Below are 24091 nucleotides of genomic sequence, written 5' to 3'. Positions count from 1 at the left end.
TCGCACCTTTTGAAAAAAGAAAAGAAACGAGAGGCTTCCTCCAGTTTCCTTGGCTTTGGCTTTTGGCAAGTCAGCCGGTCCCTCTGGGATGCCTGCTTCTGCCCATTTCAACACCCTCAGCCCAGGCCCTTTCCAGCGCCAAGGCTATTTAGAGCCTTCACCCCGCCCTGCCTGCAGCTGCCCACAATCGCTAAACTAAGCCACTGTCTGCTGGCGAGGGTGGAGGATCCGTTCGGGCCGGCCGGCCTGCCTGCAGCTCCTCAAGATGTTTGGCTGTGTAAGTACCAACTGCGACTGCGGTTGACAGGGAAGCCGAGTCTCGGCTCCAAGCTCTGCCCCTCTGGGCTGTGTTGTGGAATTGCCTCTGCTGTTGCTCCGGCCATTTCTGTTGGTGTGCATTGTGGTGTGTCAGAGAGCATGGCCCCTTCTGAAGCGTCTCTCTGCCATCTCTCAGCCGAGTTAAATATAGCCATCTCTGGGTGCCCTCAGGGATTATGCTGCTCAAGGTTGGATTTTGACTCCTAGCAAAGCGTCCAGACAGGCCTCTGGACATTCAAATCGATTGCTGTTTTTGCTGTTAAATGGTAAGTTTCTAGTTCATAGGACTGTAGCAAAACACACACACACACAAAGGCGCTGCTGTGTCTTAAATGACAGGGCTTTTCGATTTGACGCATAGAATCAAAGTGGGTTATTTTATTTTATTTTGGATTGTTGCGTTATGTTGTGAAATGGGTTAGTATGCAAGTGTTACTGTAATGATGCATCGTTCTGAATTTTAGCGGTTCTGCCGTGAGCTGGTTTGAGCACGTATTTATACGGAAAAGCAGCATAAAAATGTTAATCATGGCATCAGGTTGTGGTGCGTGGCATTGGACTCCCATGACGACACCTGTAATTCTGAGCCCCAGCTCAGATTCCATATTTAACCTAGACTTAGTATGTTTTAGCAACTCAGTTAGCATTTTGAAGCCCGCCTTAACCTAGCTGCTATCTCTGGTATTCTTCAAGACATATACTGAGTGAGAAAACATTATTTTTACATTTTACAAGACTGTGTGTGATTGTTATTTTAAGGGGGGGGGGGCAAGGAAGTAATACCAGGAAAAACCAGCCTGCCTTAAAGCGACCTGGATTACTAACACTAAAAGGCTAAAATTAGCCTATCTGTAGTGGTGCTGGGGTCTTGCTGGTTTCCTGCTACAGTCCTACCTGCATTGTCACCTTGCTGATTTACACTCCTTTACCACATCAGCTCCCTCCTGGCACTTGCTTCTCTGATTCTCTCTCAACAGGTAGATCCAAAGCCTGGAGACCTGATAGAGATTTCCCGTGTGGGCTACCAGCACTGGGCCATCTACGTGGGTTCCGGTTACGTGATCCACCTGGCTCCCTCAGGTAAGGTCCTCAGGCTTGTATCGGGTGCATGGCCAAGTCAGGCAGGACTTACGGTTGCCGGCATTGCCAACCGGTCCTGTGCCTCTCTGCTGGGCATTGCCAAGATGGATATCATTGCCCACCTTTTCACAACGCAGAAAGCTGTGGGGCTTTTCACGAGTGCTGGATTAGGGCCCTGGGTCCGCAGGATGCTTTTTCTAGAGAGGTGTGCATCTTGGCAGTTATCCCTGGATCACACCTTGCCACGCAATCTGGCCCAGACTCGTACACACATCCCTCTCTCTCTCCTCCATCCAGGCAAACAGGGGGCATGAACAGAGCTGTAGCTAGGTGATCTTGCGCCCCTGTCAGAACCATCCAGATTTGCCCCCTAGCTACGGACAAATTAGCTCTTCTTTCCGCTTTTCCTCCACCCCCCCCATTCAATTCACCCTCTATTTAAAACAATTTCTTATGAGGCAATAATCAATATTTATATTTATAGACATATTTTTAGCTGCTTTTGTGCCCCCCACCACATTCGCCCCTGGCGGGGGCCCACCTTGCCACCCCCTAGCTACAGCCCTGGGCATAAACAGAGTTCAATGACACTTTTAAGCCCAGAGGAAACACTCAAGGAGTGGGTGAAGCTAGAGCCAGTGAGGGATGTGGCCCAGAGAGGGCAACGTTTACATTTGTTACTCCACCTTCTTTTTTTTCTGCACTCTGTTTTTGCCTCTGGCTCCACCCACCTCTGCCATGTGGCCCCTGGAAAGTTGCCTAGAAGGGAATGTGGCCCTTGGGGTGGAAAAACCATCTCCACTCTAGTCCTACCTTAAAAGGGCTGCATCCTCCAGACTTTCTTGTTTGGGATGATGAGGGGGACGGCTATTGGTCTTTTTATTCTTATTTGCTGAGAAACCAGACCTATAGGAGCACATTTGGCACAGCTAGTCTTCGAGTTCTGGTTTTGTGTATTAAGGCTCTAGCAGCAGAGAGGGAGGCAGCTGGGGAGGAAATGATGGGGGAGCAGTCAGAGAAACGGCCCTTCCCCCCGATGCCTGAATTGAGACGCACAGCACCCTGTAGGACAAGGGGGAGGCGCTTTGGGGTTCCCAAGCTGTTATGTTGGGCGCGAAACAGAAAGAAGCCATTGCGAGGTTCTGACTCAGACTAAGCAGACATGTTTTCCAAACACTTTGCACTGTAAATAGAATGCACAATAAAAAACACCTTAAAGACAAGCAGGTGTGGAGTGTCGTTACTCAAGAGTAGCCGCAAGAACCTCTGACAGGCAGGATCCTTTCTTTAAATGATTCCTATTGTAAAAGATATTGGATATCACAATGGATTATGTTATTACAGGCTGGTGAAACTCAGATTCGGGGGGAGCAGGGCAAATGTGGCCCCCCCCAGTCCTCTTTACCTGGCCCTAAGCACCCCTCACCAGCCTTGCTCCACACCCTCCTGCCTGGAATGTGTCCTTGAACTCTGATCATGCCCCGTGCTTGTCTGAATGGAGGCTGGAGAGGAGTACAAAAAACAGGCCTCCTGTATTACTGATGTTCCCTTTGTGTCTTCCAAGATGACTTATACCAGGCCAGCACCTCCAGCCTGATGTCTGCCCTGTCCGAAAAAGCCGTGGTGAAGAAGGAACTCCTGTGGAGCATCGTCGGGGACGATACCTGCTGCATCAACAACAAATACGATCATACATACGAGCCGCTCCCAGCGAACAAAATAGTTCAGGAGGCGGAGGCACTCCTGGGCAAAGAAATCCGCTACAACTTGGCCAGCGAGAACTGCGAACACTTTGTCACCAGGCTGCGCTACGGCAGGGCTAGGAGCGACCAGGTGCGTATCGATGGGCCACAGCCATGTCTGCAGTGTGCCAGAGAAGCACACGTCTCACTGCTTCGAAAGTGCAGAGCAATTTTGTGGAAAAAGCTACTCTTATCAACCCCTTTCTCCCAATGTATTGCTGTAAAAACTCTTCCTGGAGCAGCTGTAATGAGAATGTTGTTGCATGTGCCCCAATTGCCGAGCAGCTTAGGGACTCTAGAGCTTCCTGTGCATATGCAGAGTTCAGTTCTCTTGGAATGAAGGTCACTGCAGATTCTGGTGCATCTACGACAGGCATAGGCAAACTCGGCCCTCCAGATGGTTTTAGGACTACAACTCCCATCATCCCTGACCACTGGTCCTGTTAGCTAGGGATGATGGGAGTTGTAGTCCCAAAACATCTGGAGGGCCGAGTTTGCCCATGCCTGAACGAGGATCTAGGATTTTATTTACATTCATATATATATAACGACTGACGCAAGTGGCGCTGTGGGTTAAAGTACCACAGAGCCTAGGGCTTGCTGATCAGAAGGTTGGCAGTTTGAATCCCCGCGATGGGGTGAGCTCCCGTTGCTCTGAACCATATAGAACAGGGATCCCCAAACTTCGGCCCTCCAGATGTTTTGGACTACAATTCCCACCTTCCCCGACCACTGGTCTTGTTAGCTAGGGATCATGGGAGTTGTAGGCCAAAACATCTGGAGGGCCGCAGTTTGGGGATGCCTGATATAGAATATCTTGTTGAACTGTATTTTAACACGCCCATCAACCCTAGCAGGACTGTAATTCCAGGACATGGAGAGTGTCCCTATTTTCCAGTAAAAGTCCTGGAATTACAGAAGCCACCCTGGTTTCCTTTTTTTATCCTGGAATGTCCCGCTTTTCCTTAGGACATACCTATTTTCATTGGAGGGTATGGAGTTATGCAGCCCCTGAGCCAAGGAGATAAGTAACTATTCAACCTTTAGCAGACATCTGAAGGCAGCCCTGTATAGGGAAGTTTTTTTATGTTTCATTTTTATTCTTCTTCAACACCTTTATCTATATATATAAAAATGTAAAAATCGTGAAAGTGCGTGTTCCACTTTTCTCCGTAAAAGTGTAGGAGGAGGAGCTGAGGGAATAACGCTACTTGAGGGCGCTGTTTGACTTGGTGGAAAACCAGGTTTATACCTGCCCAGGTGTGAGATTTGAGGGATTTTCTTTTCCAACAACGCTTGGGGAGTGGCCTGGATCGTTGTGTCAAAATTTCAGGACGATCGTTCAAGCGGTTATGGAGAAAAGTGGAACATGCACTTTCACAATTTTTACATTTTTATATATAGAGAGAGAAGCTGTCCAGAGTGGCTGGGGTGGGCGCAGTATAAATAAAATTATTATTATTATCATTATTATTGACGACATCCCTATTTTCACAGGAGAATTGTTGGCAGGTAGGCCAGCAACATCTTAGAGACCTTACAGCTTAACAGTTTCCCCTTCTGTGTCGTTTGCAGGTGAGAGACACCTTGGTTGCTGGCACAGTAGGGCTCTTTGGCGTAGGCCTCGTGGCTATTGCGGCGACAGTGGTCAGCAGCTTATTCGTGCCCAGAAGGCACAGAGAGGAATAAATACCGTCTTTCCCCTTTTTTAAGACACCGTCTTATAACTTTTTTTCCTCAAAAAAACACAGGGTGGCTTACTTTCGGTGGGATGTCTTATTTTTTTTATTACCGGTACAGTTTTTACAGCTCAGGGCGCTGGCTCAGGACGCTGCTCGGTTCTCTTGAGTGCTCGGCGCTGCAGCAGCCACTGGTTCCGGGTGGCGGGGCAGCAGGCATCCTAGGCCGGGCCAGGCAGAGGCCGCTGGCTCAGGCGCTCAGCCTGCTGCTGCAGGGCGCTCCAAGCTCCTTGGCCAGGCCAGGCAAGGAAGAAGCAATGAGCCCAGCGGTGGCGACAAGCACAGAAGCGGCAGGGCGGCGATGGACGAGAAGGCGGAGCGCGGGGATGCAGCCAGCAAGGCGGGAGCGTGATCAGCTGTTAAGCGGAGCTCTTGGAGCGCCACTTCAGAGCTGAACGCGCTCTTGCAGTGCCAGCTGCATGGAGTGACTCTGTGAGTGGAGGTGCCTGTGGGGGTTGGTTTCCGCGGAGTGGAAGTATGGCTTATTTTGGGGGTATGTCTTATATTTCTCAAATGCTTAAAAACCCTGCCATGGCTTACTTTCTGACTACGTATTAAAAAAGGGGAAACAGGGTAGCTGCACACTCCTTCATCGAACCCCGTGGCGGGAAATCCTTTCCTGTTAGAAACTTACCCTCTTTCCTAGTCTGTTTCAAATTCTGAAATCAGCGCAGTTCAGGACATGACGCTTTCATTTTTAAAAGCAAGGTGCTGCTCAGTGAAGATTAAACACGTTGACTTTGTGCTGTTATACTGGGAATGTTTTCAAGGGCATCTTATAGAAACCTCACAGGGTTTTTTGGGGGGTGGGGTGAGAGGTTGGGGGTGTCCTGGGGCCACATGCCAGCGTCTTCCTCACTGCTGTCACCCACTCTTGCCATGGGCCCAATCCGCATGGATGCCCAGGGGAAGAGCGCATGTCATGTGGGGAGTGTGGGAAGTGTTCCTTGAAGGAGTAGAGATGCTTAACTCTGTACGTAATATTATCCCAGAAATCAAGTATGAACACTGACAAGGACCTGAACCACAGGGTTGTAGCCAGTGGTAGCCATACTCAGAGCTGGCCCATTTAAGTTAAGCAAGGTTAACTTAAGCAAGGCATGCCTAAGCAAGGTTAAGGAACGCGGGTGGCGCTGTGGTCTAAACCACCGAGCCTCTTGGGCTTGCCGATCAGAAGGTCAGCAGTTCGAATCCCTGCGACGGGGTGAGCTCCCGTTGCTCAGCCTGTAAAGCGAGATGAGCGCCGCAACCCAAGAGTCGCCTGCGACTGGACTTAACTGTCAGGGGTCCTTTACCTTTTTTTAAAGCAAGGTTAATCAGTTTTAATGGGTTTACTCTGAGCAGAACTTAGCTGCGTACAAGCCACAGAAACCAGCCTGCGCATTCTGTTCCTCAAAGGAGGCTGGTGTGCCACATTCGCACTCCTTGTTTCCTCACCACCTGAAGTGTGCTTGGCAGGCACGACTGACACGGCCTTCTCAGTGGTGGCACTTGAGCTGTGGGAATCCCCTGCTGCAGGAGATTTAGCTAGCTCTCCTTTCGATGTCTTTTTGGACACCAGATAAAACGTCTTTTTTCTTTTAAAGGATACCGCTTTTCTAGATAGCCCCATTGAGAGACAAGCTGTTTTATGACCTCTGCTTGCTGTTTCTCTCCTTCTAGAATTTTGTCTTAGGTACCTTTTGTCAGTTGCCTTTTGTAAAAAACAAAAACAAAAACAAAACCCTCTGCTTCTGTTTTTAGAATAGAAAGGTCGATTTTTTTTTTAAAGTCTTAATAAATATGTAATTATTAAAAACAGGTCTCCCTCTCTGGTCTTTAAGCAATTGTAAATGTGGAATAGAATTCCTCCTTAATGTCTCCAGAGGAATGGGGGGCTAACTTATTTCTCTGTAACACCTCAATTAGGAGAGGTGATGCGGTCCCTGGACACAGTGGTGAGCTGTCCTGGTCAACTCTGTCTCATGGGCATCTATCTACCATCTCCATCTGGAATGTGGTCTGAGACCCTGCCTGCCTGCGCACTGTCTTGCCAAAGTGGTACATGCTCTGGTTATCTCCTGCTTGGACTACTGCAATGCGCTCTACGTGGGGCTACCTTTGAAGATGACTCGGAAACTACAACTAATCCAGAATGCGGCAGCTAGACTGATGACTGGGAGCAGATGAATAACAGCAGATCTATTTGAAAACAGTATAATGTAGACACCTGTGGCAGAGACCTGTTTATCCAGCTAGGATAGCTTGTTGATGCAACATATTGTTTCGAGAAAGTGCAGGGGTGCCAACTTGAATAAAATATTGGGTGGGGGCAGGTAAGGGAGTTGGCTCCTATGGCTGTTGTATCTCAACAGAAAGGCTGTTCCACAGAACAGGGGCAGCCACACTGAAGGCCCTGCTCTGTGAAGTGGGCTTGTCATATCTTTGGAACTTGCAGGGGAAATTCTACAGGAACCCCCGGGCCTCCAGAAGTTGCTGAACCTCCACTGCCAGCAGCCCCATGGCTGGGATGGGAACTGCAGTTCAGCGACACCAGGAGGGCCAAAGGTTCCCTAGCCCCAATGTAAGGGCTAAGGCAGTCTCTCGAGTGACTTTGTCCCTATGGATGAAGGAGCTGAGAGAAAGTGAGTAAATACTTCCCCGAGTTGGTGGGGCAAATGGTATCATACTCCCCCACTTCACATGTTCCCCCCCCTCCCAGCAGTATTTAATGGTTACTTGGTAACAGATGAGGTAGCACTTTCCCTGTGATGTCACTCCAAGCATCAGGTAGAAAATGGGTGGTTAAATTCATTTGCCACAGGGAAAAATTGACAGCCCACTGCAGGTACACAAGGGTTTGTACGTGGTTGGAAGGGGGGGTTTCTGCCTCTAGTTTTCTCTACTTTATCTGCGGTGGTTGCTGGGGTGTATTGAATTTGTACCTACCTCAAGCCCAACACTCGCAGAAGGAGGCCCTGACGTGTAAGTAAGAAAAGAGATCTTCCATCAGGGAAGTTAAGGGTAAGGGCTTGGTCCGCAGACACCGAACTCGGAATTCCAGAGAATGAGAGAAGATGTTCAGGACTGAGTGAAGAAGTCCCAATGGTTTCTGTGCCCCTGGCCTCATTTCTAAGACGAGGCGTGATGGTTGAGGCCCACCAGGGAGACCCCCCCCATCAATTAGCTCCTTCCCCTGGTTTCCTCCTGCTCTGGACACTACCAACACAAAAGGTTTATGATGCTATCGGGAGAGCAGAGTCTCTCTCTCTCTCTCTCTCTCTCTCTCTCTCTCTCTCTCTCTCTCTCTCTCTCTCTCTCTCTCTCTCGTATTCATTTAGCTGTCAGAATATTGGTTTTCTTGCTTTGGGATCTGACGATCTGCCTATCATAAGCCAAGCTGCCAACCTGCTACAGTATTATCTATAGAGCAGCCTTTGCCAGCCTGCTGCCCTCCAGGTGGATAGCTCAGTTGGTTAGAACATGGTGCTGAAGAAACAAGGTTGCAGGTTCGATCCCCGTATGGGACAGCTGCATATTTCTGCATTGCCGGGGGGCTGGACTAAGATGATCCCTTCCAATTCTACAATTCTAGGATTCTATGTTTCTATTTGGACAGTGTTCTCGAAGCTACCAACATGAGTCTGACCAAACTGCGGGAGGCAGTGGAAGACGGGAGTGCTTGGCGTGCTCTGGTCCATGGGGTCACGAAGGGTCGGACACGACTTAATGACTAAACAACAAAAAATGTTTCTGTTTTGGACTACAACTCCCATTAGCCTCACCAGCAGAGGGAAAATGGGAGTTGCAGTCAAAAAAACATCTGGAGGGCACTGGGTTGGTGAGGGCTGATATAGTCATCAATATACAGGACATTTGTTGATTTAGACAGGACCCTGCTCCCAAGGGGTTTACAATCTAAATTTCAGCTGAAGTTAAATAGCAGAAGTGGTAGGGATGGGGAGGGAGGCAAAGACAGGCAAAGGGAGGGGGGCAATTAATGCATATTAATTTTGGTTGATTAATCATCTGTCTTTTAAAGTGATTAAATGGAAATGAATTTGCAAATGAGAAAATGCACCTTGGGGTGCTGGAGAAATCTTGTTGAATAAACAAGCCATATCACTCATTGTCAGAAGGAAAGGCCACCAGTATTTATTCCTTTATTGTCCTATTTTAGCAACAGGCTGGACCCAAAATAGCTTTTCTGAAACAGACACGGCTGCCCTTGACTTTCAGCTGCACTGATTAAAACTGGTATTAGTCATAGTTGGCATGGCATTTAGACAGCACTGTTTGAACATTACAAGCCATCCTGACGATGGTCTTGCAAAGTAGGCCACGATTGTTACCCACTGCTCCCTCATGTTGCAGCTGAGGCTGAGAGAATAATGGCTTAACTAAGGCCTCTTAGTGATTTCATGGATGAGGTAAGAGGATGGTCTTAGTCACTGCATGCACCAGCTGGTGTGTGTGTATACACAGAAACCAAAATATATTGGTATTTTCAGCCTTTTTGTCCTATTTGGTGTGACCATGAGTCCTGTGGGGAAGGCAGAGAGCTGTGTGTGTGTAGAAAGGAACTGACAGCTATTTTGCTGTACTATTGTAGATTCCCACCTAGAGTTTTTTGAGTTAATAAAAATAAAAATAAAACTTACTACTTATACCTCGCCCATCTGGCTGGGCCTCCCCAGCCACTCTGGGCAGCTTCCAACAGAATATTGGAAACACAACAAAACATCAAACATTAAAAACTTCCCTAAACAGGGCTGCCTTCAGATGTCTTCTAAAATTCAGACAATTATTTATCTCCTTGACATCTGATGGGAGGGCGCCACTACCAAGAAGGCCCTCTGCATGGTTCCCTGTAACCTGTAAGGGAAGACTTTATGCTGGACTTTATGCCCCCGATTCAAGAAACCACAATAATCATAGATATTATTATTATTATTATTATTATTATTATTATTATTATTATTATTATTATTAATATACTGCCCTTCATCGAAAGATCTTAGTTAGGGTGGTTCGCTAGATAAAAACACAAGATAAATGCACAAAACAATAACTTTACTTTCCCCTCCCACAAACACATTTAAAAGGTTGCAGAATATTAATCAGCCAAAGGCCTGGTTAAAGAGGAACATATTTGCCCGGCGTCTAAAGATATGTAATGACAGTGCCAGCCAAACCTCCCTGGGGAGAACATTCTAGAAACAGGGAGCTGCAGCAGAAAAGGCCCGTTCTTGTGTTGCCACCCTCCGGACCTCTCGCAAAGGGTGCACACAAAGAAGGGCTTCAGAGGATGATCACAGAGTCTGGGGCGGTTCATATGAAGAGAGGCGGTTCTTGAGGTATCGCGGTCCAGAGCAGTTTAAAAGCTTGAGAGAATAAAGAGGTTTCCACCTGGTGCCAAAAGGGTAACTAAAATGATTTAAGGGGCAGGAGCAACTCCCCTATGAGGAGAGGTTACAGCCTTGGGGGCTTTTCGGGTTGGTTTAGTGGGGAAAAGTGATGTCATCAGCTCCCAGTGTGTTTCCGAGCACAATTCAAAGTGTTGGTGCTGACCTTTAAAGTCCTAAACGGCCTCGGTCCAGTATACCTGAAGGAGCGTCTCCACCCCCATTGTTCTGCCCGGACACTGAGGTCCAGTGCCGAGGGCCTTCTGGCGGTTCCCTCACTACGAGAAGCCAAGTTACAGGGAACCAGGCAGAGGGCCTTCTCTGCAGTGGCACCCGCCCTGTGGAACGCCCTCTCACCAGATGTCAAAGATAAAAACAACTACCAGACATTTAGAAGACATCTGAAGGCAGCCCTGTTTAGGGAAGCTTTTAAGGTTTAATGGATTATTGCATTTTAATGTTCTGTTCTGTTGGAAGCCGCCCAGAGTGGCTGGAGAGGCTCAGCCAGATAGGCGGGGTATAAATAATAAATATTATTATTATCATCATCATCATCATCATCATCATCATCATCATCATCATTTTATTTGTATGCCGCCTTTCCACAGTTAAAAACAATGCTCAAGGCACCTTACAACATGACAATATTTACATAATTAAAGGTAAAGGGACCCCTGACCATTAGGTCCAGTTGCGAACAACTCTGGGGTTGTGGCACTCATCTCGCTTTATTGGCCAAGGGAGCCGGCGTACAGCTTCCGGGTCATGTGGCCAGCATGACTAAGCTGCTTCTTGCAAACCAGAGCAGCGCATGAAAACGCCATTTACCTTCCCACCGGAGCAGTACCTATTTATTTACTTGCACTTTGACGTGCTTTCGAACTGCTAGGTTGGCAGGAGCAGGGACCGAGCAACAGGAACTCACCCCATCGCGGGGGTTCGAACTGCCGACCTTCTGATCGGCAAGCCCTTGGCTCTGTGGTTTAACCCACAGCGCCACCCGCGTCCCTATTTACATAATTACAAAAGTCATAAACAATAAATAAACCACATCAAAAAAACCACAACCAAATGTAAAACAATTTCCACATAAATCAAAATCTAAACTAAGAGTACAGCATGAATATCACAGTTTAAATGTCATAGGTAAAAAAAACCAGCATTTTTAAAACAACACAACACAACACACAACCACCAGCAGCAGCAGTTCTTATACGCCTGTCAGGCCCTGCCCTAGGCCAGGTGGTGAGTGGCAAGACTGGGGCCCTCCTCTAATGTGAAGCTTTTCTCACAGTTCCCCACCTGCTGTGTTTGCCTATGAGAAATTTCCCCCTTTTTTTTGTAAAGGGAAAATATTTGGGGGAAACTAGTAGGGTTGCTGGAAACCACCGGAGGGGACAGAGCGCTTCTGTGCTCGGCTCTTGCTTGTGAGCGTCCCAGAGACACCTGGGTGGGCATTGTGAAAAGTGTAAGCTGGGCTGGATGGGCCTCTGGCCTGATCTAGCAGCATCTTCTTGTGCTTAAGGGATTATGGGAGCTGGAGTCCAGCTTTATCTGGAGGAACACAAGTTCCGCACACATCCTCTAATAAGACGTAGATAGTGAGAGCGCTTGGGCAATTCTCCCTTCCCCACTCTAGGCAATGGATCTCCTAGGTCTGTTCCCAGCTGCCAAGGCCTTCTTGGAATAAATTTTGCCTGACTGATGTGTCAATATCCAGAGCAGCCTCATGCAATCTGTGGCCGGCTCACACCCAGCCCAACAACTGGATGTTGTGTCTTGATGCTCCTTTTCTTTGCAGTGCCAGACAGGCAGCCGCCCCTCTGAAAAATACAGGCCGTTACACAGGCCTGATGGGCTTCGTGGGTTACCCAGAATTGATCTAGGCACACTCCCAGGATCAATGTTTAGAACAGGTGTTGGGAATTTTGACCCTCCAGAAATTGCTGAACTACAACTCCCATCATCCTTGGCCATGCTGCTTGGGGCTGACAGGAGCTGTAGTTCAGCAACATCTGGAGGACCAATGATTCCCCACATCCCTTTAGAGTAGGGTTTCCCAAACTTGGGTCTCCAGCTGTTGTTGGACTACAACTCCCATCATCCCCAGCTAGGAGGATCAGTGGTCAGGGATGATGGGAATTGTAGTCCAAAAAACAGCTGAAGACCCAAGTTTAGGAAACTCTGCTTTAGGGCAATGTTTCTCAACCTTTTTTGGGCCAAGGCACACTTGTTCCATGAAAAAAATCACGAGGCACACCACCATTAAAAAAGTTAAAAAATTTAACTCTGTGCCGCCCTATATTGACTATATAATTATGACTGTAAGAAACACTTGCCAATTGCTGTGTTGGTTGCAATCTCCTGTAATAAGGCTTCACAAGCCGCTGATTTCTCTGCCAGCACAATCCTTTGCTCAGCAAGTTTCAGGTTGAGCTCATCCAGCCAGCTTCTTTAAGTTTGTCTAAAACCACCCTCCCGTGGTGGTGGCTGTTGAGAGCTGCGCTCGCCCCGCGTCGTGACCCGGCCGGCTTCCTTTCCGGCGGGTCAGTGTTGTTTATTGGCGGCCGCCAGGCACGTGACAACGCAAATCGCCCTTCTCGTCGCCACACGTCGTGGCACACCAGCCAGCGTCTGGTTGAACAGTGGTTGAGAAACGCTGCTTTAGGGGATGTTATGCTTGTGCTCTGAGCCTCTCTCTCCCCCCCTTCTCTCCCCCCCCTCCTTTCAGACAATCCATGGCTGCTTCTTGTTTTTATAAGTACTTGTATGCCAAGTGGGCTGGGGTAGAGGGAGAGTACTGTATAGGCAGAGTTCAGCCAGGATGAGATTCTTTCAGGAACTTGAGCCAGGTATTTCAGGACCCTGGACAGCAGAGCCCAGGGAGCAAATTATTTGATCCAACTTGAGTGGGATTTGTGGGAGAACTTTAACTCCCCAGATATTCATCAGTCTCAGTCAGGATTGACCAATGGTCCCAGGGATCATAGAATCATAGATGTGTAGAGTTGAAGGGACCACTAGGGTCACCTAGTCCAACCCCCAGCAATGCAGGAATCTTTTTCCCAACATGGGTCTCAAAACCCACAACCCTGAGACTAAGAGTCTCATGTTCTACCAACTAAGCTATATCAGTTACCATCCAGCAGCCTCTGCAAGGCCCTAGCTTTCCCATCCCTGAACTAAAGTTTGTGTTCTCCAAGCCCTTCTCTGCAGGCTGGGTGGGGCCTCTCCTCCTCAGGCTCCGCCCCCTTGTTGAGGTAAGTAGAGCCTTAAAGGGGCATCTCTCTATCCTGGAAACTGGCGTTCCATTATGCTCTCTGCTGCCTCACACTGGGCATGTTGCCTCTGAGTGAGCAGGTTTTGATGCAATGCAAGACCCTCACAGAAGAGAAGTGAGAGCCCTTTTTCTAGCATAGGTCCTGAGGGATGCAGTCTCTGAGGATCCAGGCTGAACAGCAGGGCATCAGAAGTAGGGGTCCCTGGTTTTGGACTACAGTTCCCATCGTCTCTGACCACTGGCCCTGCTAGATAAGGATGATGGGAGTTGTAGTCCAAAAACAGCTGGAGATCCAAGAATGTGCTGGATTATGGCCATTTAGTCCAGCATCCTGCCCTCATGGTGACAACCCAGAGGCTTCTGGAAAACCAGAATCTGAGCACAACAGCATTCCCTGCTGCCTGTGAGTCCCAGAAACTGGCATACTGCCTTGTACAAGAGGAGGTAAAACATAACCACTGTGGCTATTAACCACCAATAGCTTTATGCCAGGGTTCAAACCTGGGACACTCTGTATGCATCGATACGACGTTCATTGGCTGGTCCTTGATTTAGTAGATATGAGAGAAGGAGGAATACCAGCTATCTGCTTTACCCAAATGCTTTCCTTCCTAGCTATGCCCATTGGAAGCCGACACTGAGAATAACACACCAAGCCTAGTGAAGATGAACGACGAGGAGCAAAACCACTCAGCCTTCTTTATCAGGGTGAAGAACCCAGCTGAGCTGGTAAGTTGCCACCCGTGCACCACTTGAATCACAGAGCAGGAAGGGACACCCAGGGTCATCTAGCTCAACCCCTGCAATGGAGGAGAGTTGCTTGCGGCCATGGAAATTTGCGGTGATAGAGCAGGGTTCTTCTCTGTTGCTCCAGATGTTGGGATGAACCGATGCAGTGGAGGCTAGTGATTGGCAAGGAGGCCAACACTAGGTGGAGCCAGAGACAATGATAGATGGAGCTGCACTGGTGGAGGAAGGGGTGTGTGGTGGGTGTGGTCCGCCCTGGGTGTTATCCCCGAGGGGTGTGTGACATCGCCACAACGCCCCCCTGGGACGCTCGCCACGAGCTGATTCCTCTTCCTCCTCGCTGAATTCTATAAAGGCAACACTGAGACTTAGGAGAAGGAGGCCGACATCTGGGGTCGCCCACTGGGCTGGTCGTAAGGAAAGAGGCATGCAGGTGGAGACGGGCTGAAGGCAGCCTGAACTTGGCAGAGCAAAGGTTGGAGTTAAAGGAGATAGGGGTCCACATCCCCACTAAAACCAGGAAGTGCCATTGGGCGACACTGAACCAGGAGCTCATTTCTCAGTGTAGCCTAGCTCACAGATTTGTTGTGAGGTTAAAGCAGGTTGGGAGGGGGAGATAGAGCCTTGTAGGCTACCTTGAGTTGTTTGGTAAAAGGGCAGACTATTAAAAGGAAGGGGAGATGAGGAAGAATAAATCTGCAATACATATCCACCTTCCTATTTCCCTTCTTTTCCTGCTGAGCACAAAACTGCCAGCAGAGGGAGCTTCGCCACAACTGGGGAGTGGGTGGGAACCACCACCTCCGAAATATTACCGCTATGGTATTTGTTGACTTTTGAGAGGTCTTAGTTTTCATTGAAGATGTTCTTGTGTAACAAAATAGTACATATAGCGTCTCCACCTTCATTTCATAGAGTCTTTATCACAGTTTGTTTACATGCGGTAAGAGACACTGTTGTCATAGACATTATGCGGGAAAAGAGAGGAGACAGAGGTGGGGAGAGATAATGTTCTTTCGTTCTAGTGCAGGGTTTTTGTAGGTCGTGTGTGTGTGTGTGTGTGTGTGTGTGTGTGTGGTTTGTCATATTTCAAACAGTGAAAATCCGGGCAAAAATGTTTATTCGGGGGGGGGGGGAATTGTTTAGCTTTTTATTTTTTATTTTTTACAAAAGTGCAACTTTTCCCTGATGTTTTGGAGCTTCCTTAAAGTAAAAGTAAAGTAAAATTGCCGGAAATGGCACTGCCGACAAGGGATGCCATACATCCGGATTTTCAAGGAATTTATTGTAGGTGGGTTGGCTGGTTTGTATGGGTCAGATTAGGCATATGCGGTGCATTTTTTCTGGGGGTATGCATACCCCTAAACATTTTGTGAATCTAAGTTTGCCCTCATTGAGGGGCAGTATTTCAATATGAGTAGGAAAATGAGAGTACCCCTAAACTTTTTTTTAAAAAAAGAAAAAAGCACTGGGCATATTAATTCATATGCTGTGGGGTGGTGGAATAGCTCATTCTATTGCTGTGCTGTATATGTGATAAAGGGGAGTCACACCGGGGTGAAGGCGCCCCCCTCTGCTTGTCCCCGTGCTAGTTTAAGTTTGCTGGTTAACTTTTCTAATAATAGGACATGGCGGCATATACAGTCCGAAACACCTGCCACACTAGCGTACCTATTCCTCCAAAACAAACTAAGGAAAACTCCTGTCTCTTTAAGAGCACAGCAGGGAGCAGTTTTGCCAGTGGCAGCTTCTCTGCTGAAGCCGTGCAGTTAGCTGCGATAAGAAGGAATTGGTGAAATCCACCCCCCCCTACAGCACAGCTGTTTAAAAAGGCACAGGAGGTCTGAATCCAGCAACCCAGAAAAAGGATTTGCAAAGGGTTTCAATTCCGAAATGAATGGCCCTCTGGGCAGGGAACTGAACATCCGGCAGCTCACGAGCAGAATTTGGCAGGCTAGGGGTGGGGTGGGGGCACAGAGCCAGATCAGAACATGGCAATGGCCAGCTGCCATAGAGCGGCAACTAAATTTTGTCTCCTGTTTTCCTTCTAGGATGAATTAAAACCTGGAGACCTCATTGAGATCTTCCGTTCTTCTTGTCAGCACTGGGCCCTCTATGTTGGGGATCGGAAGGTTGTCCACTTGGCAACCGAATGTGGTGAGCTCAGCAATACTTGTGGCCGCTTATGTTGGTTCTGATGATCTATCTCTAGAGTTGTGTTGGGGAGACTTTGGCACTCGATATGTCATTGTACTTCAGTTCCCAACCACCTCCGGCTAGCATGGGCAACTGTTAGGGGTGGTGGGAGTAGGAGAGTCCAAAGTTTCCCTTGTTTGAAGCCTGGGGGAGTTTCTCTTCTCAAACCATTGCAACAAATCCCCCTCTTACAATTGCATCGATGCTCTTGCCTTTTAAGCAGAGGATAAGCAGAGCAACAGCACCACCTACTGGCAGGCGTAGAAGTACCCAAACAATGCACTTCAGCAGACTGCGGTACTCTTCAGTTAGCTCCAAGGGATTTAACACCAAGCTAGGAAGATGGGGATGGGTTGTTTACGGGTCAATAAGAGATGCAAAGTTTACTGGTATCAACATGTGGTTGACAAGCAGGTGCCCTGCCCCAGTGGCGGAGCAAGCTGATCGGGCGCCTGGGGCGGGGCAAGCTGGGGCAGGATGCTCTGCGGGGCCTCCGAGGAGTCTGCCTGCCTCCTCCCACTCAGCCACCCTACAACTGAGGGGCAGGCGGCAAGCGGACCGTTTGGGGCAGTGCGGAGCCTGCGGGTGCCCAACCCACTTTGTCACTCCGAGGAGAGATGCGTGGCTCGGATGCGCTGCAGGCCCTGCGATGAGTGCCGCCCAGCATTTTGTCACCCCTTTCAGTGGAGACACCCGGGGCAGCCCACCCCCACTATCCACCCTTTCCCCCTGCCCTGGCTGCCAGTCGAAGTTGGGCCATGGGCCCATGTGGCCAGAGAGGGGGTGGGGAGCGAGAGGAGGAGAGAAAGAATGGGAGAGGGAGGGAGGGAGAAAGAGGTGAAGTAAATACTGCAAATTCATAGAGCCCCACAGGGCAGGTGTGGGCAGATTCTGCCCAGGTGTGGGCAGATTCAGATTCAGGATACTAGCCATGAGGTATGCTAACTGGAAAAGTCAAGGAAAAGATGGAGCTGGGGAGCAAGACAGAACACACGGGGACAAATATGCAATCACCACAAAGGGACTTAATGGAATATTGGATCCACTTCAAAATGGAATAGCTCTTATATTAGCTCCTCTCTTTTCCAGTCAGGGCTATAAGACTTCTGATGCACCTGTCAACTTTGCATCTCCATGGCTGCCTCCAAAGGCTGCCTGGGCCTTGCGAAGCCTCTCTGCATCAATCCAGTTTTAACATATACTTGCAGCCTAGTAACTGGTGTTGCTTGGAAATTCTAAGAAACCCCAAAATAAATGCAGCTCCGAAAAGGTTCAGTGCTCCATTTGCATCCAAAATGGCACCCAAATTTTATCCAAACACAGATGAAAAATGAGTCCTTGATCTTAACAACCACCACGCCAAATTTGGGTGGATTTTAGACACATATTTAAAAAACAGGACACAGGTGGTGCTGTGGGTTAAACCACAGAGCCTAGGGCTTGCTGATCAGAAGGTCAGCAGTTCGAATCCCTGCGATGGAGTGAGCTACCGTTGCTCGGTCCCAGCTCCTGCCAACCTAGCAGTTCGAAAGCATGTCAGAGTGCAAGTAGATAAATAGGTACCACTACAGCGGGAAGGTAAACAGCGTTTCCATGTGCTGCTCTGGTGCGCCAGAAGCGGCTTTGTCATGCTGGCCACATGACCTGGAAGCTGTACGCCAGCTCCCTCGGCCAATAAAGCGAGATGAGCGCACAACCCCAAAGTCGGTCACAACTGGACCTAATGGTCAGGGGTCCCTTTACCTTTACCTTTAAAAAACACTGTGAAAATGCTTCTTTAAAAAGTTTTTTGGAAAATATTGAATTTCCCATAAGCTCACCATCACCACCTAGTGTCGTATTTGTATAATGCACTTAAAAACACACTTGAAACATTTCATTTGCAGCTGTATAGCTGATTCCTTGGTTAAAACCACTGCAGTTTTGAAAAGCGCAGTTTGCCATCTTGATTAAAAATGGCATCCAAATGCTACTGAGCGTAGATAAGAAACCTGCTCCTTGATCTCAGGAACCATAATGGACAACTTGGTTACAGGATCTTAAGAGGTGTCTGAATGCCTAGAGAACAGATGGGGAGACAGGCAAGCTTTCCGAGAGATAGAGAGATGTGCTGTTTTCATCCCGTTCTCACTCTCCCCGCTTTTCCTTCTCCACCCCAGGTGACCATCTTCCAGATGGAACTCCGAATGCCTTGGCGGTCTTGCCCGACAGAGCTTACGTAAGGAAGGATTGGCTGGAAGATGTTGTGCGGAAGGACCGGTACCGGGTGAACAATAAACATGACGAGACGCAGCCGCCGCTCCCCCTGGCCAAGATACTCTGGCAGGCCGAGGAGCTGGTGGGCAAGGAGATGCCCTACACCTTCAACAGCCCCAACTGCGAGCATTTTGTTATGGAGCTACGATACGGAGCGGAAATGAATGAGCAGGTGCAGTGGGCAGGGCTGCCGTGTGCTTAGCGTTCAAGGGAAGAAGGCCTGTCAGCATACATGGGAGTTGTAGACCAGCCACATCCATTGAAAATTGGCATTGGCTATCCCTGGGGTAAGGGACAGGGGTGGTGCTGTGGTCTAAACCACAGAGCCTAGGGCTTGCCGATCAGAAGGTTGGTGGTTCAAATCCCCGCGACGGCGTGAGCTCCCGTTGCTCGGTCCCAGCTCCTGCCAACCTAGCAGTTCGAAAGCACGTCAAAGTGCAAGTAGATACGGTAAATAGGTACTGCTCCAGCGGGAAGGTAAACAGCGTTTCCGTGCACTGCTCTGGTGCGCCAGAAGCAGCTTAGTCATGCTGGCCACATAGGGTTGCCAGACTCAATAGAGGACAGGACTTCTGTGCCTTTAATTGCCCTGCTCTCTTTTGAGTCTGGAAACCTTAAAGAGAAACCAGCAGACCCTTTGTTTAATTTCCAAGCAAAGGGTCTGCTGGTGGCTCTTTAAGGTTTCCAGACTCAAAAGAGAGCAGGGCAATTAAAGGCACAGAAGTCCTGTCCTCTATTGAGTCTGGCAACCCTATGGCCACATGACCCAGAAAGCTGTCTGTGGATGAACGCTGGCTCCCTCGGCCTATAGAGCGAGATGAGCACACAACCCCAGAGTTGTCTGCGACTGGACCTAACGGTCAGGGGTACCTTTACCTTTACCCCTGGGGTAAAGCACTGGGCATGGAACCAGAACCAGAAATCTTGGCCACAAAAGGAAAATGACACCTTTCTGTCTCATCTCTGGGAGATGGGCAAGCAGCAGCCTCTTAGCACCGCCAAAAAAACCCACTTCAGTCTTTCTTGAATTTTCTTTTTTCTTTTTACCTGTAGGATGAAATTAAACCTGGCGACCTTATTGAGATCTTCCGCTCTTGTTATCAGCACTGGGCCATCTACGTTGGGGAAGGCAAAGTTGTTCACTTAGCTCCTGAATGTAAGTTTCCACGGAAACCCATCAGCCCAGGGCAAAGCCCATGAAATATCTTGCTCCTACAAAGTCTTGGAGTGGAATGAAGCCTGTTATACCTTCAGGGACAGACCACACCCCCTCAGGCCCCTCCCCTTCCTTGGGTTGCAGAAGGCCTTAAAGGGGCAGCTCTGTGGCTTGGATCCTAGCACTCCTCCTTAAGAATTATTTCATGGCAAGAACTCCTAGGATGGCTTATGGGCAGGGGCGAAACTAGGCTTTCTTTCACCAGGTTTGTCACACCCCCACCCCCACGCACATTTGCATACACACACACACACAGGCTGGGAGCCTCAATGGCACCCCTCTGGGGTCTTCACCTGGGGCAAAAAAAACCTGGCTAGCCCCCCCCTCCAGCCACGGTTCTGCTTGTGGGAGAGGTCTGAGCTGTTCAGGCTTTGTAACAGAATGACACCAGGAACCATTTATAACACACACACACATGCGCGCACACACTTTAGAGCCTTTCCCGATACTCTGTGCAGAACTCCAAGGATTGTTGAGCTGAACCTTGTACATGGCTTGTAGAAGGCACAAGTGTGGCCTGCAACAAAGTGTTGCAGCATGGAATTGCTTCTGTTCAGGGTTCCAGACAGCCAGGCTCTTTCAAACACTCTATTCAATTTGAAAGGCCTTTGGTCTGATCCAGCAGAACTCTTCTGAGGTTCTTGAAGGGCTGCTGCAGGAAACTTTCATGCCACCAGATGTTGCCGAACTCCCGTCAACTCCCTTGGCCATGCTTGAGGGGGCCTCTGGGAGTTGTAGTTCAGCAACAACTGGAAGGCCAAAGGTTCCCCATACCTGTTGCAGCAATGAGGAACCTGTGGTCCTCCAGATATTGCTGGACTACAGTTCCCATCATCCTTGGGTATGCTGACTTAAGGGCCTGATGGAAGCTGGAGTCCAGCAACACCTGGAGAGACTTCACATTTCCCTGTAGGAAGGCATTGTGGGAGCCAGAAGATGAAAACAAGTTTCCTTTACATAGAGTGTTCCACAGATGGTCTAGTAATAAATAATAGTGGAAACAGCAGCAGCAGCAGCAACAACAACAACCATCTTAATGGCAGGAGGGTGATCAATGTGCTCCAAATTTTTGCTTCCCCAGATCTCCCTATTTTAATTTGTCCTTTCAGTTCTTCCTGCCCTGTTTGTAGATCCTGAGCCCCTGAGAGTCTCCCCACCTATTTCCCCCTTCCCTCCCACAAGGTGACCGCCTTGCAAACGGTGCTGCCAGCGTACTGGCGGTCTTGTCCGACAGAGCTTACGTGAAGAAGGACTGGCTTGATGTCGTGGTGCGGAAAGACCAGTTCCGAGTGAACAACAAGCACGACCTCACGATTCCCGTGCTGCCACTTGCCAAGATCCTCCAGCGGGCAGAGGAGCTGGTTGGGAGGGAGATGCCCTACAACCTGACGAGCCACAACTGCGAACACTTTGTGATGGACCTGCGATATGGAGTTGCAATGAGTGACCAGGTAGAACTGCAGAACTGTAGAGCTGGGGGGGGTCCAGTCTAGTTCAGCCCCCCTGCATTTCAGAAACCACAGCAAAAGGAATAACTGGAGAGAGTCCAGCACCTTCTGAGGATTTCTGTTCCACTGTAGAACAGCTCAGAAAGTGATCTCCTTTTTTGAAGTGAGACAGCAATTAGTTCAGCCTCAGTTCAACACGGAAACAAGGCTGGAGACTGAACTTTTTTTTTAAAGAAAGAGAGGGAGGAAAGTAAAGGTGGTGCGAGGGAGGTTTCTTTCTTTCTGCTTTACATTTCTTTTGTTATGTTGTCATGTCTGGCTCAGACAGGTCTCGCAGGTTCCTGAAGCAAGGCCAAAAACCCGCAACACCTCCTTGACCAGAAAAGAGAGCAGAATGAGCATGTTCGCTATGGCAGCAGCGATGTCCCTTTTTTCTAGCGCTTTCAACTCTCTGGAGCGAAAATCCCAATACACCTGCTGCTTCCCTCTTGCCCCAAAGGCTACCCTATTAGAGCTAATGCATTGCAGCGAGTAAACTGTAAACCAGGAAGTCTCTGGTTCAAGCGTGGCCTCAAATTCACTTGAAGTGAAATAAAAAAAATTCCTTCAGTAGCACCTTAAAGACCAACTAAGTTTTTATTTTGGTATGAGCTTTCGTGTGCATGCACACTTCGTCAGATACATGAAGATATGACGAAGTGTGCATCAGATATGACGAAGTGTGCATGCACACGAAAGCTCATACCAAAATAAAAACTTAGTTGGTCTTTAAGGTGCTACTGAAGGAATTTTTTTATTTTGCTTCGACTCAGACCAACACGGCTACCTACCTGTCACTTGAAATGAGGCAGTGTTCGTTCACCCTCAGTGTTTTCCCCTTCTGCAGAGTAGGGATCATGATCCTGCCCTACTTTACAAGTATGGATGGGGGATAAAGTTGCATTTACAGTCATACCTCAGTTTAAGTATGCCTCGGTTTGAGTATTTTCAGTTTAAAAGTACTCCACGGACCTGTCTGGAACGGATTAATCCACTTTCCATTACTTTCAATGGGGAAGTTCGCTTCAGGTTAAGTACGCTTCAGGTTAAGTACTCCGCAGACCCATCTGGAACGGATTAATCCACTTTCCATTACTTTCAATGGGAAAGTTTGCTTCAGGTTAAGTATGCTTCAGGTTAAGTACGGACTTCCGGAACCAATTACACTCATACCTCGGGTTAAGTACGCTTCAGGTTGAGTACTCCGCAGACCCGTCTGGAACAGATTAATCCACTTTCCATTACTTACAATGGGAAAGTTCGCTTCAGGTTAAGTACGCTTCAGTTTAAGCACTCCACGGACCGTGTGGAACGGATTAATCCACTTTCCATTACTTTCAATGGGAAAGTTCGCTTCAGGTTAAGTACGCTTCAGGTTAAGTACAGACTTCCGGAACCAATTGTGTTTGTAAACCGAGGTACTACTGTAAAGGCAAACACACTGAGTCTGGGCTTTCCAAAACAATACACAAACCGAGACACAACTATCTTTCGAAATTCACAGTTATCTGAATTTTGCAATGTTGTTCTCCAGGCAAGAAATGTGTAGGAAAAAAATTTGCGACAAAGTGTGCATAAAACAGCATAATTAGTAAAAAATAACTTTTTTTTGGGGGGGGGAGAGCATTACATTGGGGAAAACTGCATGGCTAAAATGCATATTTTGCAAAATTGCATACGAAAACGTGGGTATATACAGGAGACATTCATACTGAAATGCCGATGAATTTGCAAACTGAGATGGAAATGTGGAGGAAAAATGAGAAACAGAGAGAAAGTGAAACAGACAGATGCACCAATCTCCGTCACAGTTTGCAGCAATCCCTGCAAAGAGGAATTGATGGTTAAACTACTCTGTGGAATTGTAGCTTTGTGATGGAATGGGGGACTCCTAACACTCTCAGCACAAGTCTGTTTGTAACCATTTATTAGAAGAATGGATAGGATGTGAAGACGGGGCTTCTCCACACTTCTGTTTGCCCATCCACTCCCTGCCAAGAAAACCAGGGGTTTGGCATTTGTGACGATTTAGCACTAAAGAGCGGTTTATCCGGAAGAAAACGGTGGGGGAAAGGTAAAGCCGCTCAGACACACATGACAAGCGGAAGTGTGTGTCAGGCGTGTGACAGCAGCGTGTGACTTCTGTGAATCTCTCTCTGACTCATAGCCCACCCACCATTCTCTCCCCTTTTCTTACAGGTCACCGAGGCCATTGCTGTGGGGACAATTGGCATGATGGGTGTGGCAGCCGCCATGATCCGATCTGCGGCGAAGAGGCGCAAGCACCGCTACGAATAGCTCGTGGGGAGGGGCCAGGGGCCTCCATGGCGGGATCATTACCAGCTCTGGGGGTGTTTTTTCGACTGCCCAGCGTCTTTTATTTGACAGATTGTTTTCAGACCACCAGACCAAAGATTAAATCAGATTTCGTGACAGAAGAAAACCATCCACCCACCCACACCGTGCTTGGAGCCAATAAAACTCTCTTCAGGATATACGCTTGTGGCAGGATCTGTTCTGTTGGCGACTCCGCTGAGCCCTACTTTGTCCGGTGGACGTTGCTAAGGCGACAAAGTGGTGATGGCACTGCCGGTTTCTAATGTGAATAGCTAAGCAACAGAAATGGTGGTACCAAGCCTCTTGTCA

General features: G+C 48.5%; 2 protein-coding genes across 5 annotated transcripts; both read left to right on the top strand.

Moving 5' to 3' along the window:
- The first annotated feature begins 142 nt into the window (after positions 1-142).
- Positions 143-6673, top strand: LOC148683143 (phospholipase A and acyltransferase 3-like). 4 transcript variants are annotated; one of them, XM_088660005.1, is made up of 5 exons: positions 143-277; positions 1296-1398; positions 2963-3231; positions 4716-4834; positions 5452-6673. In XM_088660005.1, exons 1-4 carry the CDS (start codon positions 266-268, stop codon positions 4827-4829), a joined length of 498 nt encoding a protein of 165 aa, XP_088516131.1. In that variant the 5' UTR covers positions 143-265; the 3' UTR covers positions 4830-4834; positions 5452-6673. The 4 variants fall into 4 exon arrangements, with proteins under 4 accessions (XP_088516131.1, XP_088516130.1, XP_088516133.1 ...); XM_088660004.1 differs by having other exon boundaries at positions 4716-4832; positions 5456-5593; XM_088660007.1 differs by having other exon boundaries at positions 170-584.
- A 7524-nt stretch (positions 6674-14197) lies between these two features.
- LOC118075660 (uncharacterized) lies at positions 14198-23938 on the top strand. Its single transcript, XM_035097777.3, has 6 exons — positions 14198-14272; positions 16342-16447; positions 18646-18914; positions 19796-19898; positions 21141-21409; positions 23645-23938. The coding sequence occupies exons 1-6, from the start codon at positions 14210-14212 to the stop codon at positions 23741-23743; spliced, it is 909 nt and encodes a 302-aa protein (XP_034953668.2). The 5' UTR covers positions 14198-14209; the 3' UTR covers positions 23744-23938.
- The last annotated feature ends 153 nt before the right edge of the window (positions 23939-24091 follow it).

The sequence above is a fragment of the Zootoca vivipara genome, chromosome 16 (assembly GCF_965207765.1).
Source record: "Zootoca vivipara chromosome 16, rZooViv2.hap1.1, whole genome shotgun sequence".
NCBI lineage: Eukaryota > Metazoa > Chordata > Lepidosauria > Squamata > Lacertidae > Zootoca > Zootoca vivipara.
The sequence above is the reverse complement of the archived record's forward strand: the minus strand, read 5'-3'. Positions and strand labels throughout refer to the sequence as shown.

Bases quoted from the DNA above. Each gene is read 5' to 3' on its own strand.
- LOC118075660 (XM_035097777.3), top strand. From the start codon at position 14,210: ATGAACGACGAGGAGCAAAACCACTCAGCCTTCTTTATCAGGGTGAAG. The intron at 14,273-16,341 runs GTAAGTTGCCAC...TTTTCCTTCTAG, and splicing joins TGAAGAACCCAGCTGAGCTG to GATGAATTAAAACCTGGAGA. The intron at 18,915-19,795 runs GTGCAGTGGGCA...TTTTACCTGTAG, and splicing joins GAGCGGAAATGAATGAGCAG to GATGAAATTAAACCTGGCGA.
- LOC148683143 (XM_088660005.1), top strand. The intron at 1,399-2,962 runs GTAAGGTCCTCA...GTGTCTTCCAAG, and splicing joins GATCCACCTGGCTCCCTCAG to ATGACTTATACCAGGCCAGC. The intron at 3,232-4,715 runs GTGCGTATCGAT...TGTCGTTTGCAG, and splicing joins GCAGGGCTAGGAGCGACCAG to GTGAGAGACACCTTGGTTGC.